The sequence below is a fragment of the Triturus cristatus genome, chromosome 10 (assembly GCF_964204655.1).
Source record: "Triturus cristatus chromosome 10, aTriCri1.1, whole genome shotgun sequence".
In the NCBI taxonomy this organism is placed as follows: domain Eukaryota; kingdom Metazoa; phylum Chordata; class Amphibia; order Caudata; family Salamandridae; genus Triturus; species Triturus cristatus.
In genome coordinates, this window is record NC_140593.1 from 489983068 (window position 1) to 489998148 (window position 15081).

General features: G+C 44.4%; 1 protein-coding gene across 1 annotated transcript in view; it reads right to left on the minus strand.

Annotated features, from left to right (window-relative positions):
* The window catches only part of GTPBP4 (GTP binding protein 4), a 195012-nt gene that overhangs the window by 22564 nt on the left and 157367 nt on the right, over positions 1 to 15081 (minus strand). The window contains exons 14-15 of the mRNA XM_085631911.1: positions 13556 to 13753; positions 1826 to 1891 (exon numbers count right to left, since the gene is read on the minus strand). Of these exons, the coding sequence (XP_085488037.1) occupies positions 1826 to 1891; positions 13556 to 13753 (264 nt within the window). The remainder of the gene's footprint in view (positions 1 to 1825; positions 1892 to 13555; positions 13754 to 15081) is intronic.

The following is a 15081-nucleotide window of genomic DNA, read 5'->3' on the forward strand; positions in this document are numbered from 1 at the left end:
CGACGACGTCCGCCGATGAAATCGTTGGAATCTTGAATTCCTTCATCTTGGCGTCAAACTCCTTCTTCCTTTGAAGGATGTTCTCCATTTCGGCCTCGAGCCGCCTTTTCTTTTTCTCCATCTCGGAGATGCTTTCGGCGTCGACCGCGGATCTTTTCGTCGAAACTTGCGTCGACGTCGACCGTTCTTTCAGCGTCGATCGGGCCGCTCCCTGGGTTGTCTTCGACGACCCTTGCCTTTCGGCGTCTTTCGGCACCAGGGAGTCCTTCTCTAAGGATCCGCTCGGCCTCTTGTCCATGGTTCCCCCTTTGGTCGTCGAAATTTTCGGCGCCGGGGCTCCCTTCGTGGACTTAGACTCAGATTTTTTCGAGTCACCCTCGTGTTCGAGGTACTTTCTGTTTTTCGCTCGACGATTCTCTTACCTCGTCTTCTTTTTTCTTGTCGGTCTCTACGACCGTGAAGTTTTCGGCTGTCCCGGCGACGTTGTCCTCGTCGTCCGAGGAGAGGCCCAGAGCGTAGAGCGACGGGGCCTTATCCTTGCCATCCATGCTGGCGTTGGCTCTTCTCTGCCGATCTCTCACTCTGAGCGTCTTCGGCGCGAAGGCTGAGCAGGCGTTGCAGTCCTTACTCTGGTGTTCGACCGGTAGGCAGAGGTTGCAGACCGGATGCTGGTCCTTCTGTGCGAATTTGTGGTGGCAGTTTGGGCAGAACTTGAATGGCGTCTTGTCCATTGCGCTCAGGGCCTCTGAGTGCGCATTCTCCCAGGTCGTCGAAGAAAAAAGGGCGCTGAACCTCCTTTCTTCGCGCTGCTGATGAAATAACCTCCTTTCCTGTGAAACTCCGATGTATTTGTCGACGAAACTCGCTTTTCTTTCTTCTTTCTTCGGTTGTAACTCTGGAGCTTCTCGATGACGATCCAGACCCAACGGCGGAAAAAAGAATCTGAAGATGGCGCCCCAAAGGTGGGACTTCCGCAGGAAGCACGACGACGTCACGGAAGGTGCACCAAATGGTGGTCGTCGCCGCCCACCTGGGCTACAAAAAAAAAACAAAAAAGAAAAAAACAAAGAAAAGACTACGAATCCGGACCCAACCACAAGATCGCGGAATGATGCACAGCATAGTGAATCCAGAAAGATTCACGCTGCAAAACTGCCGATTTCCTATCTGTATTTATTTCTAAAAGTGGTCAAAAAAACCAGCAAATTGTGCTTCTTTTGAGTGACTCTCCATGGTGTCCTTCATAAATTCCAGTTTAACAGCTGAGCAGATAAGACAGCATGGGTCTTTTAATACAGGCATATGATAACCTATATTTGTATATAATGTTAATATTGACCTGTAGTTGTATAGGGTTTTGTTATATTTGACTGCTTTATTTGCTGAAATGAGACTGATATCAATGTACGAGTGCATGTTTATCAATTCAATAAATGTGGAAATATACCATTTTACGAGTCCATTTATTCTCAAAACATTAAAATATGGATAAATATCACTGGAATGGTCAAAAAATAAATATGGATAAATACAGACGGAAATGTAAAAAAAAAATAAAAAAAATACCATAAAACCGGGAGCCCTAATAATGCTTCAACATATTCTTGCAAGAGGAATAGTAGGCATGAGAGTTGATAAGAAATATGCAAATTTGTGGGAATGTATTCAAGGATATGGCAATGGGCGCTCAATAACTGAGGCAGAAATGGCAATAACATCAATAACTATGTACGGTTCACAATGAGAACGTTGTAGCTCAACATTTCTTTAGCACTAGCAGAACATACTTCACACTTTAACAGTTCTGAAATGCTTCCATACTCACCTCATCCTTATCTGTCATATCAATACCAAGACCACTCATCTCTTTTTCTAATACTTTTCGTTCAACCTGAAAGAAGCATGCATGGGATCAGCAATATGAATAACATTGTTTATTGTGAAATGTCAAAAGACATAGGCCTTTTTTAATCAAATATTTTAGTGCCACTAAACAGACATGCAATCAGAATCAGAGATACACATGATGCACATAATAAGTACAGTGACAAGTACCATGAGCTTAATACTAGACATTATCATGAGTAATAAAAATGCTTACTCTCACAAAACCATAATCAATCCTCCAGCCACAAAACAGACTTGGATCTAATTAGGACCAAAGCATACCTACCATGGTCCCCAGATTCTCCCATATTGATGCCACCAATGGATTTTTCTAATGCCCTACATCTAAACATTCCTTTCAACTGGGGTGTGAAGTCTGTGGACCGCCAGTGTGGTGCAATTTCTCATTTTCCAGGAGGCATTTCATGGAATGATTCGCTTAAGCACCAAGTTTATACAGGAGCATCAGCCCAATTCAGCTGACTTAGGCTTATTAACGCTTTCCCAAACAGCTAACAGAGCAGCTTCAGATAGTATGTAAAAATCCTTCCCTGTGTCAAAGCACGATAAAATAGTAGAGGAACAGGAGTCTACCACATCTACAATAATCTTTTATGGGTATAATAAATTACAGTATGGTGGCAATCAACCAGAATGACCCCATAGCAAGATAAAAAGGTAACTTCTCTAGGTGGCATTTATGTGCCTTAATCATTATCAAATGCAAGAACCCCTACGTCGACTTTCCAAGTAGCCCGCAAAACTGGGAATGTGGTTAGTGTATTCATGACAAGATCTTAAGGAATCTAAAGATCTGAGATAATATCTGATCATCTAGTGCTTTAACTATTAATCGGAAGTGTGAGATGACCTTCACATTGTGAGGTGACGGAAATGTCTCAACTCTGGTAGCAGAAAAACAGGGATTTATGGAGGCTAAACTACTGCTGTATATCAAGAAAATCTTTTATCTGAGCCTAGCATACCATATCTTCCACCTGGGAGTTAACACCTTGAGAAACCACATAACGTAGGCAACCTGTGGGACAGCAGTGGAGATCCACAATTAGGTTTTCTCCCTATGCTTATGACTCCATCACAAGGAGGGCATCAGGCCACAGCCTAATCATTTTTCAAGTGGTGAGATGCAGCAATGGACCTCATATGAACAGTGCAGAGGAATAGCCCCTCCCTATGCCCATGTCTATGTCCGATACGATGGGTCAGAAGGGGATCCAAATAACTATTCATTAAAATTGAGGAGCTATTACACTCTAAAGTAAATCTGAACACCTGTTGTACTAAGACTACTGCTGTAAGGTAAAATAACATTCAACAATGAAGACGCAGGGATACCCACCTCCCCACAAAAAAACAATTAAGTAGCATAACCTTACCATGGAAAGGACAATATATGGTGGGGGCAATTTTGCATAGCATATAACAACTTTGAGAGCGCTAATATAGGAAGCTGGCTCTTTATATAGTGGACCAAAATGAGGTACTCCGTGTAAAGAGTCCAGTCCAGGCATCCCTTTTTGGTTTACAGGGGCAAAAATGAGAACAGTAAATGTCATCTTTTGTGGTGGTGTGGGCGAGCAGTTTAGGCTTATCAGAGGGTAGTGCTAAGCATTTGTTGGACTCTTAAAAGCAATAAATGAGACACACAAGAATAAATCCGAGACCAATTTAGAAAAATAACAAATTTTGATCCCAAGAACTTAATTACCAAATACTTTTTTAAATATGAATTTTTACAGGCCGCGTCTTTATGCAGCAAAGGAGAAAAGGCATATGTTGCATACAGTGTTTGCGGTTGGTTTCTGGGGGTCTCCTTCGAGACTTAGGGGGCAAAGGCCCAAATGACCACCAGCAGTAACTAGTTACCTGCTCTGGGGCGTCTGGGTGAAGAGGTGCTGGTCGGGTTGGTAGGTTTGCACGCTATGCTGGTGGAAAGAAAAGGGGGGACCACCTAGAAACAGGCTGCAGAGGGGGACTTGAGGAGAAGTCCGGGAGCTCACAACTGGGGGGCAGGTCCTGGGAACAAAGGGGCACATTCGGTTTCTCGGTACCCGGGCTGGGGCACTTGGGTGCAGAGTGGAAAGGCCGGATGGGCTCTCTGCATCCTAGGGCCCTGCGGTAGCCTGTGTCGCTGGTTGGGGGTGCAAAAATCAGGACTGCTGGGCCACTCTGGAAGCGGGGGTCTGCGGTACAGACGTCCCTCGATGGCTGCTCAGTCTTAGTGCTGTTAGGAGTCACAACTGGACTTAAACAGACCTTAGCTGCTGCAAGGGGTCCGGTACCCCAGGTATTGGTCCAGTGCGGCTCTGGTTGGATCTGGTGTTAATTCAATAAAGGGGAAGAAAAAGGATAACTGGGTTCGAAATCCTCTGCAAGTAACTCATTCCAAAAACAAAAAAAACTAGTACTGTCATGAACAGAGATAATAACTCTCCGCTATGAAAGGAAAAAGTTTTTCTTGTAAAAACCTCACCCACCAGGGATACCCCTTGGTGGCATGCTTCATCAATGGGTCCATCCTGATCCGCTACGGGTCGGGGTGTGCTGCGACCTACGAAATACTTGGGAGCACTATTTTCTTATACAATGATAAAAGATGGTGTTTAATGAGTGGGGGAGGGGAGGTGTAATTGAAAAATACCTGGGTGGTAGGTATACCCCATTACATTCCTACCTTCAGTCGGTATGGTTAAAAAGTATAGCGGGAGATTTAGGAAAAAAGCTAATTAGGATACTGAAATTGTTGAAGAATAGGCAGTCTTCCTCATGTTTCTGGAAGTCACTGACCACAGGACTGCTATTGTCTTTGCAGTCTTTAAAGCTGAAGACCGGCCAGTAGGGCTGGGTAAGTCAGTAGTCATCTTAAGGCTTGGATGCACGGAGTATTCTTCGTAGGTTGCAGGAATTTGACTCTTAGGTCTGTGGAGTCACCTGAATAATACATTTAGAGGGCGTTCTAGGGGAGTAGTAGGTAGTGTAGGAAAGTGGCTCTGTATATACTGTTCCCAAATAGGTACAGTGTGTACAGAGTCCACAGTCCCCAATGGTTTGGCAGAGGCTAAAGTTAGATATAACCTTACTCTCTAAAGTGGTAGCTTGGTCGAGCAGTAAGGCAGTATCAGAGGACAGTGTAAAGCATTTGTTGTACACAGTCAGTCAGCAAAAGGTCTCACACTCAAGAACTGAACTCTAGGCCAATGGTTTGTATATACAAATATATGGTTGTTTTATTTTAGAACCAACAATAGGTATCAAAATATACTTTCTCAGAATGAGATGCTTTAAATACTTTGCAGTAGGCAATTGACTTTTGAATGCATTGATTACTTTTAGGATTACTTTTCTAACTCCAGCACTGGTTCCTAGAGGATAGGTAAGTACCCAAGAGTTGGGCGCAGGGGTGCCTTTTGGTGTCGGGAGATCTTACCCTCTGTTGATCGCAGTTGGGGGGGGTCCCTGGTTCTGAGGCTGCAGGCGTCGTCAGGAGCGTCGAGGTGGGTCAGGGTCACAGTCGCCGGGGGGACATCCTTGTGATCTTTGTCAACGCCAGCACAGGCCAGGCTTGGCGGGTGCAGTGTGTGCAGGGTTCGCGGTTCCTGGCTGATGTCAGGGGTCAGTTACTTGGTTTGAGTAGTGCCACTGCTCGTGGGAGTCCCAGATGCTCAGAGTCACAAGGTAGCCAGGTCCTCCGGGGTTTGTGAGGTTGCTGACCACGGGAGAGGCCAGGATTTAGCAGGAGCAGGTTCGAGGGTCGACAGGCCGGTAGGGCTGAGGCCAAAGCAGTTGTGTGTTCCTCTTGTTAGCAGATGCATGGCAGGTCTTCCTTCTTCATCTTCTTTGCTGTTTCGGAATCTGAATCTAAGGAAGGAAGGTTGAGGGTACCCCTAAATACTAAATTTAGGGGCGTTACAGGTAGGTAAAGGGCAGGGACCACTGGGTCCCTGCCCTGGGGTGGGTACACCCCCTATCCTGCCACTCTCCTGTGGGAGGGAGGCAGTGGCCTAGTCCTGATTGGGCAGGGCTCCCCATCATCAAGATGGCCAGAGCCAGGAGATGTGCTTCACCTCGCCTTCCCCAAATGAGGGGTAGGGTTGGCAGAGGCTGGCACACCCCCTGTCCTTCCTTGGAGTTTCCGGCCAGTCTTCCTGCCAGAGTGGGGGTTTAGAACCGGTAGGGGGCAGTTGCTGAGTACAGCCCATCCTAGGGGAGGAGACATAGCACATCTCCCAGGATGTGCATTGTTGCAGGCCCAGGAGAGCGGATGGCTCTCTACCCAGGGGTCCAGCAACATGTCTGCTGTGTGGCAGCCTAGGCAGCCCCTCAGACCAGACGTGGATTGTAGGTTAGGTTCAGGGGGCATCTCTAAGATGCCCTCTGTCGTGCATTGTACATTAAATCCTGCACTGGCATCAGTGCGGGTTTAATGTGCTGAGAAGTTTGATACCATACTTCTCAGTCTTCAGTGTTGCCATTATGGTGCTGTGGAGTTTGTGTTTGACGAGCTCCCAGCACCATATGCTCTTAAATGGCAGCACTGCACTTACAGTGCCCAGAAATGGACCTGGGTACTCTAGTGGCACAGGGCTCAAGCACCTGTACCCACACCACTGGCATAGGGCACCCAGCTAGCGGGGCGGCTGATGTATGTCAGGGCAGTGTATGTTGTGGGCATGACACACACAGATGTGTGCCCTGTCAAGACTGTTTTGTTCTATACCCAGACACTCAGCCTGCAAGGGCAGTGTGTTGGTGTCAGGGTACAGGGCCTCTAAGGGTCGCACAATAAATGCTGAAGCCCAAAGGGGCCTTCCCTGGTCACAAGGCCCTGGGTACCTAGTGTACCATTTACCAGGGGCTGATATGTGGCCAGGGTTTGCCAATTTGGGTTTTAGGTTTCAGCACAGTTTTTAGGGAAGGAACATAGGCCCTGGGCACCTGATTGGCAGGAGACCAGGGCACACTCAGTCAAAGTACATTCAGCAATTCAGCAAAAAGTGGGGGGCATACCATGCAAGAAAGATGGCACTTTCTCAAAGGTAGCAGCAACAGGCACCTTATCTGGGTGACTACACCCACTATTATGCCACCCTTCTGTGTGGGGGGCATAGACCTAGCCCTGATTGGAGGAGTCCACTCATCTTCAAGATGGAGGGAAGGGAAAAGTGTGCTCAACTTCGGCTTCTCCACCTGAAGGGTGGAGTTGGCAAGATGGGCATACTTCCTAGCGTTTAAGTTTTTCCGTCGGTTTTCCCGCCCAAATTGGGGGTGTAAACTGGGGGCTGCAATCTGCAGCTATAAGCGGCAGCTGGGGGTTGTATAACAAAGACGGCAGGTCTTTGAAGCTTCCCCTACGAACACTGTCCCATCCTGGGGAAGGTGTGACACCTCTGCCAGGAAATGCACTGTTTCTGGTCCATGAATGCAGAGGCTCTTCACCCAGTGGTGCAGAAACAGGTCTGTGTGGCAGGCTGCCTAAAGCCAGTCATTGCCCACACCAGGGTCGTGAGATTTTCAGGGGGCACCTCTGAGTACACGTTACAATAAATCTCACACTGGCATCAGTGTGGGTTTCTTATGACTAGTAGTTAGGTACCAAATACTCCTGTATTCAGTGAAGCCATCATGGTGCTGTGGAACGAGAGTTGTCGAATTTCCAGCCCATGTACTCTCTAAAGCTTCACTGGCACGTACAATAAGGAATATACCCCCAATACTTGAGATATAGTGAACCCTGCCTTAGGGCTGGTAAAGCCTGCTTGAGGGGTGACCTACCTGTATCTTAGGTAGTGCTAGCTGGCATGGCACACAGGTAGTGTGCCATGTCGACTTTGTAATTGTGTCTACACCAGGCCAAGTATGCTGCAGTGGCAGTCTGCATGGCCTACGAGAGGGGTCCCCAGAGAATCCTCTACAGTCCCCATGCCCCTGGTACCCAGGCACCTTTAACTAGGTCTTACAGGGGGACTGAAGGGCCAATTGGGGAATAGCTTTTAGGGAAGAAGCACTGGCACAGGGGGCCTGTAGAAAGCTGGCTCTGAATATACTATACCAACGTAAGGTAGTGTATAGCGCCAGAACCCCTGGTTGTTTAAAGCCCCCCACATGTAGCAGAAACCAATTGCTTGATCTGGGAAGAGACATTCAGGTTACATGATATGTCCCTGCAAAACAAGAACGGAGGTGAGGCCCTTTGCTCTAGGTGTTCTTTCCGGCTCAACCTAGGCAACAGGGCAGGGAAAGGATTGGGAGTATAAAAGACTGAGGCTTCTAAAGACAGAGAAAAGGGGGGTGGACAATAATACCACGATAAACGGGCCTCTTATAAATTTAGCAACTCCAAAATCTAGTTTCATCACGTTTTAACTCGATGTGAACAACTGTATAGTTCTAAACGTTTTTGTATGTTTGCTACACACTGCTTTTATGATACTAGTGATCGAATAAAGCATATCTGAATTTGTATATGCTGTTTGCATGTTTGCATAGACTAAGAGTTTGCTCTTGTTAACCAGTCGTCCAAGTAGGGGTAAACATGAATCCCCTGCCTTCTGAGATGTGCCGCTACTGCTGCTAGGCACTTTGTAAACACTCTCGGTGCTTATTTTAGTCCGAAAGCTAGTACTTTGAATTGGTAGTGTTTTTTGTCCACAACAAATGATAACAGCCTCTTGTGTCTCTTGTTCACTGAGATGTGTAAATACCAATCTTCTAAGTCTATTGTAGCCATGTAATCTCCGTTTTGCAACTGAGGTAGCACCTCTTGCAGTGCAGCCATTTTGAATCTTTGTGTTTTTATAAATTTGTTTAGAAACCTTAGGTCCAACATTGGCAATAATGTTTCATCCACCTTTGGAATTAGGAAGCATGTTGAATATACTCCGTTGTTCTTTTCTCTGTGTTGTACGTGCTCTATTGCATGTTTTCCCTTAAGTTCCTGCACCTCTTTGAATAGGTGAGATAATTCTTCTTTTGAATGTCTCTTTTGCTTTTGCCTCCTATTTGGAGGTTGTTTCGTTAACTCTATGAAGTAACTGTACTGTATTATGTTTAAAATCCATTTGTCTGAGGTGATCTCCCTCTTTTTTTGCAGGAAAAAACTTAGTCTGCCTCCTACTGGGGTGGAGTGTTGGAGGAACTGTAAACTGGTTTGTTTTTGTCTTTGTACATGTTTTTCTGTGTGTACCCTCACTGCTGCTGTTTGTGAGTGTCCAGTTTTGTGAGTGCAGTCACTTAGTAGAGGTTTGTTGCCCACCTCTTTGTGGCTGACCTCTGCCACGGGGACGCCCTCGAAAAGATGATCTTCCTTGGTATTGCTAGCTCTGCTGTTGTCCCTGTTGTGGACCCTGGTTTCCAGCTTGGTACGCTTGCCGGTAACCTTGATGCGAGGTAGTAGGTTGGTGTATACCTCTCCCCGCTGGTCTCCTTGACGGTGTGCCTCTACGCATGCCTCTGAACTGTAGAGCCCCCATGGACCTTGCTGTTTCGATATCCTTTTTTAATTGATTGAGCTTTTCATCAAACACACTTCCAAACAATTGCTCCCCATTGAATGGTGAGTTAATGATGTTACTTTGTGCTTCTGGCTTGAAGCCTGAGATTCTAAGCCATGCGTTCCTCCTTTCTGTGATATCAATCATCATTTGTCTGCTTAATGGTTCAGCGGCATCTAGGGCTGATTTTAAACATGTATTTGCAATGTTTTTACCCTCTTCCACCAGGTGGCTAGCTCTTTTTTGGTATTGTTCAGGTAGATTACTTAACAATTCTCCTACCTCCTCCCAATGTTGATAAGCATGTCTGTTCAACCATTCATTTGAATTGTCTATGCGCCATTAATTTGCTGCACTTCTTTCCACCTTCCTTCCTACCAGGTCCATCCTTTTGCTTTCTTTGTCTGGAGGTGGTCCCACTGTAGTTGGTGTATTTGCTCTTTTCCATGCTGTTGAAGTAATAATAAGAGTCAGCTGGCACAGATCCCACGATGTATATAGGATCCTTAGAGGAATGCTTATACTTCTTTTCTGCTCTTGGTGTGATAGCCTTGCATGCAGCAGGCTCTTTGAATGCCTCTTTCCCCTGGTCTAGTACACTTGGCAGCATTGGGAGCAATTGATTCCTGGCTTGTGTAGACATCAGTGGTTCTAATAAAAAACACGACTGTGGTTTTTCTTCCTCCAGTTGAACCCCAAAGGTTTCAGCAGCTTTCTTAAATCACCTGACTATACATGCAAATGTCATCTGGGGATGATGGCCTCGAAGGATATGTTTCCATAGCCTCCTCAGGTGATTCGGCGTCGAGATCTTGCCATTGGAGGTCTTGATTCTCCGAGATCACCAATTCGGCATATGTCTGTTCCTCTTCCTCGACGTCTTCTTCGAAGAATGATGATTCTTCTTCGATCGGTTCAGGGGTTGTCAGTGGTATTAGTTGTAAGACTACCTTTTCGCCTTCCATATTTTTTGTTTTCGGCAGGATCTTAAAATTGCTGTATGCTTTAGTCGAAGTCCATTTTATGTTGCAAAATATTAGTCATTTCGGCTTCAAGCCTTTTCCTCCTCTTCTCTATTTCGGCGTCGAGATTTTCGGCTTTCCATTTTTCGCCTGTTGACGCCGAACCGGTTGTCGACGCTTTTTTGGACCTCTCTTATTCGACGCCAAGGCATCCTTTTCCAGACTGTCTTTCGACATTTTTGTCTTTGAGGACATTTGCCGTTCTGGAGTCCTTATCCAAGGTTCCTATGGAATGTTTTTGTTTGGATGCAGCTGCGGTCGCAGAATGCTTCGACATCGAGGCTCCTTTGGTGGTAGAGTCTGATTTTTGAGACTCTTCTAGTTTTTTCGATGTCGGCGACTCTCTTACCTACTTCTCTCACCCTCAATGTCTTCGAGGTGAAGACGGAGCAAGCGTTAGTCATCGCTCTGATGATCCAGCGGCAGGCACAGATTGCAGATGGGGTGCTGATCCTTCTGTGCGCATTTGTGGTGATAGTTGTTGCAAAACTTGAACAGTGTCTTGTTTTTCGACCCTTCGTCGAACTACGGTCATCTTAATTTGAAAGTTAAAAGACGGAAAAAAAAAACGCCCTACCGGCGTTTGTTTTTCCTTTATTTTCGTTGATTCTTCTCTCCAATCTTGGGAGCTCCTTCCGTATCGATCCAGACCCAACGGCGGGAGAAAGGAACCTGAAGATGGCGACCAAAGGTGGGAGCTTCCGGATGAAGCACGTCGACGTCACAGAAGGACACCTAATGGTAGTACGTTGATGCTCACCAACCAAAAAAAAAAAAAAAAGAAATACTACAATTCCGGACTCAACCACAAGATGGCAAAATAATGCACAGCATGTGAATCCAGATAAGATTCCTGCTGCAAAACTAATATTACACCCAACATGACTAATAAACAGTAAGAACACCAATCCCCTACACTTTCTTGTTCAATACGCTGCCATTTCTTCTACTAGTATGCAGTATATGATGACAAAAAGCTCTCACTGATGACTTGTCAATCCTAAATTGTTCATTAGCTGAGTAGCTTGACTGGTGAACAGCATCATTCTTTTCGCGCCTAGCTTTTCAGTCTTCAGTTTCATTTAGAAGCACCCTCTTCGGGAATCTCTAATGAGATCAATCTGTAGAGATCTGCATAATTTTCACCCCCTGTTATGGGGGTTTTAATTACATGCCACTTTAGCTACAGTTGAATCTCAAGAGCAAATGGGGAGATTTAATTAAAGCACATTTTCCTGTTTGTCAGCTCAATAGTAACCCTGAGCATGAGGAATCATTTTGGAGCGTATTCTTTGAAATACACTTTCATGAAGTACATTTCACAGTACACTTGGGAGTTCTGGGAAGATCTGGACTGTTCTTCCACAGAAGAACTCTCTAGTTTACCTTGGGATTTTCTTCTGCCTGGAAAAAGGACCACTTCACCATAATATTTCTTAGTTCACCACTAGTTACTCTCAAGTCTCACCACTCTGTGCCCCATTCCCAATTCCAGACATAGCCTTCATCTAGATCTTGTGAAGCATGGACTGTGCATAGTCTAAAATAGCCAAATGTCCTCCCCACCCTTCATTACATGAAGAATCTCAGGTGCAGTTTGGCCCTTCTTGACCTTTCGCCAAGTCACTCTTCTCAAGTAGTTCGGTCATCTGATTCTCTAGCCAGAGTCAAATACTGGCATCCACACGGTCACTTGACTGCCTGCTCCAGGAAAGCATTTCTATTACTGGTACCAATACGCTCTACCTATGGACGATATATTTAAAAGTATTTTAAGGAGATAATCACCTGTCAAGGTTAGTGGCTGTTTGGCATAATTGTGCATATACTTCTTTTACAATTGTTCTTCAGACACTCTTGAGGAGTCTTTGGTGAGCACTTCCTCCTTTAGCCTTTTCTCTGATACCTCGTTTCTACTTAACTAAGGACACTTTCTGGCACATAGAGCTTTTGTTTTTCTACTTGGTGCCCTTCAGGGGCTGCTGCTAGGTGCCAAATGTGCTGTATTTCAGAGATCAAACACCACATTACCACGACTACTATCATGTATCATCTGCAAAGTACATTTGCCTCCTTTCAAAAGCAGCATGTGTGCCCACACAGACAATCTTCAACCTTATTTTCTTTAGTCTTTGACTAGTTCTCATCTAGATGAACATATCGGTCTCAGGGCGTGAGATGGTTAAGGAGCACAGAATTAGGTGTTGTTGCGCAATCGTGTGTACAGGTGCCTTGCTTTTATATGCCATTAAATTAAGTGTCTAATACCCATCAAACTGCCTCTATGGGGCTCAGTGCTGCTTTTCCTACCCACAGTAAAGGGGTCAGCTTTAACAACATAATGCAATGTCTCTGTTTTCGGTTTAAGTATTCCGATCTGCTTAGACTGACCTACACTAACTCATCTTCAATATACCCTCGGCCCATCTCAGGAGTTATGTGCACCACACAGCAGCCTGTTCGCACAAGTCGTCGAGGCAGGTATTGGAAGCAAGATCTGAATACAGTACAGTAAAGCTCTTCCATAGAGGTGCAGACGGCATTGCATCTGAAACTGGGGTTAAGTATTCTCTGATTCTTGGCAGGACTACTAATCAGGTCCTACTAACAAGGTACTCTCAGCTGACCACAAGAATCTCCTTCTGTGACTCCATGGGGAACCAGCATCAGCAACCCTCTTAAGTGATTTGTCATTCAGATGCAATGCAGGGGAAAATGCTATTGCATATATTCACCTCTCATTTGGGAAAAGCACGGGCCCTTTCTTTTAAATTGGGGGGAGCACACTTCAAAGAGGGAAATTTTATTTTAGAAACAGGGCTGTCCAAAAACATCAAGGAGCCAATTTTCACCCTAGTGCAAGCGTGGCCTTGACATCACGATCCAATTTTTTTTTTTACTCATAAGGATTATTTCAATTTTGGATTTCACAAAAGCCTCCAGATAAAACTAGATTAACTAGGTCTGAGTAAACACATTTGTAGCTTAGGCAAACATTAACATGGACACAGAAATACACAAATAGGTAGGATTGGAAAGTCTTCTTCAGCTCTATTAGCCACAAGAAAACACAATTTCTGGGCAAGCTACTAAATAATGTACTTTGGATTTTAAAGGAAACTACAGCTCACTTACTCTTTTAGCTGTTCTTGGCAACCTTGGACCTTGTTTGTCTTTTTCCTTGGATTCTAATATTTTCAGTTTCTTCTTTTCACGAATTTGCTGAGCTAGCTGTCTGATTTCCGTCATTTCATCATCTTCACTTTCTGATTCACTGTCATACTCCCCTGCAGCTTCTTTCAGCTCCTCCTCCTTTTCCAACTCTTCCAATTTCTTCAAATATAAAGACCAACAGATACAGTTACAACAACAACTGACTTAAATTGTCAAAATACTTAAAGACAATAGGTCTTTAGGACGCATTTAAAGTAATACCACAGTAGCAATAGTTAAAGCAATGGAATGTGGTTGATTAGTAAGGTCAACAAATTCACTCCAATAATAGAATTCAATGTGATGCAAGAGTGGGGCAATTCAAGAAAATGTAAAATTAACCAAAAACATACTATGGGTGTAGGGTAGCAAGAATCGGATGGGCGCAAGGTGAAAAAAGCACTCAAGGAGAAGTGATGCGAAGTACAAAGTGAGGCAGAGGAAGGAGCACAACAGGATCGAAGTTTACGTTTAAAGCGAAGAGTAGTAAAATTAGTGAAAGATGCATTATGTGAGAGATTTATGACACTTATTTCAAAATATTTTAGAAAGATATGCTACATGCAAGACAAGATAAAAGACAGAGGGTAAATAATTAAACAAAGAGGGAGAAAAAATAAACAATGCTTGTCGCATACAATTAATACATAACTTTTTTTGCTTTCATTATAAAAAAAAGATAAGCCATTCAATTAACTTGGTCACTTCCAAAATGAAAGCACACATCTTTAAAAGCATCAATTTCAATGACTTCTTTAAAACATTTTTTTCCTCACGCATCTAGATTTTGCACGGCTGGGATACAATTACTATCGCACAGAAAACCAGTTAACTCTCAATTTGAATCCAAGAACAAAAGACAGTTACCACTTCAAGATACCTACATGACTACATGCATTTAGTCACCTTTAAGTATAGACAGCCTAACAATAATGACAATTCAGTTACTAAGATGAATAAGGAAACTCTTGTCCTCCATCATGGCCATCTAAATTGGCTCCATGAAACGGATGAAATTGCCAGATGAGCGCAAGAGTCCCTTTACACTTTTTAACGAGACTAAATATAAAGTTCAAGAAGTACTTTTTTTTTTTTTTTTTTACGATACTTTAGATATTAGTGCTTGACACAGACCAAGGGTATTTCACATTTACTAAACTATTTCACCTAATAATCCATGTTTTCAAGCCCAAAACGTTTACTACAATATGTCTGTAGGAAAGGGACCCTTTTTGACATGGTCATCCCACTTTTTGGCTGGTATCTGATGCAATTGTGACTGAAGTGCACTGGCTTCCTGCTAACTTGAGTCGCCAGCGCTCTTTCCCCAAAACAAGATAACTGTTCCATTGTTTCCTAATTTGCAAGACCATTAGAAAGTCTAAGTCTCTAGTAATTGGTACCCCGCCTGGTACTTGGGTACTAAAGATGGTCCCTAAGGGCTGCAG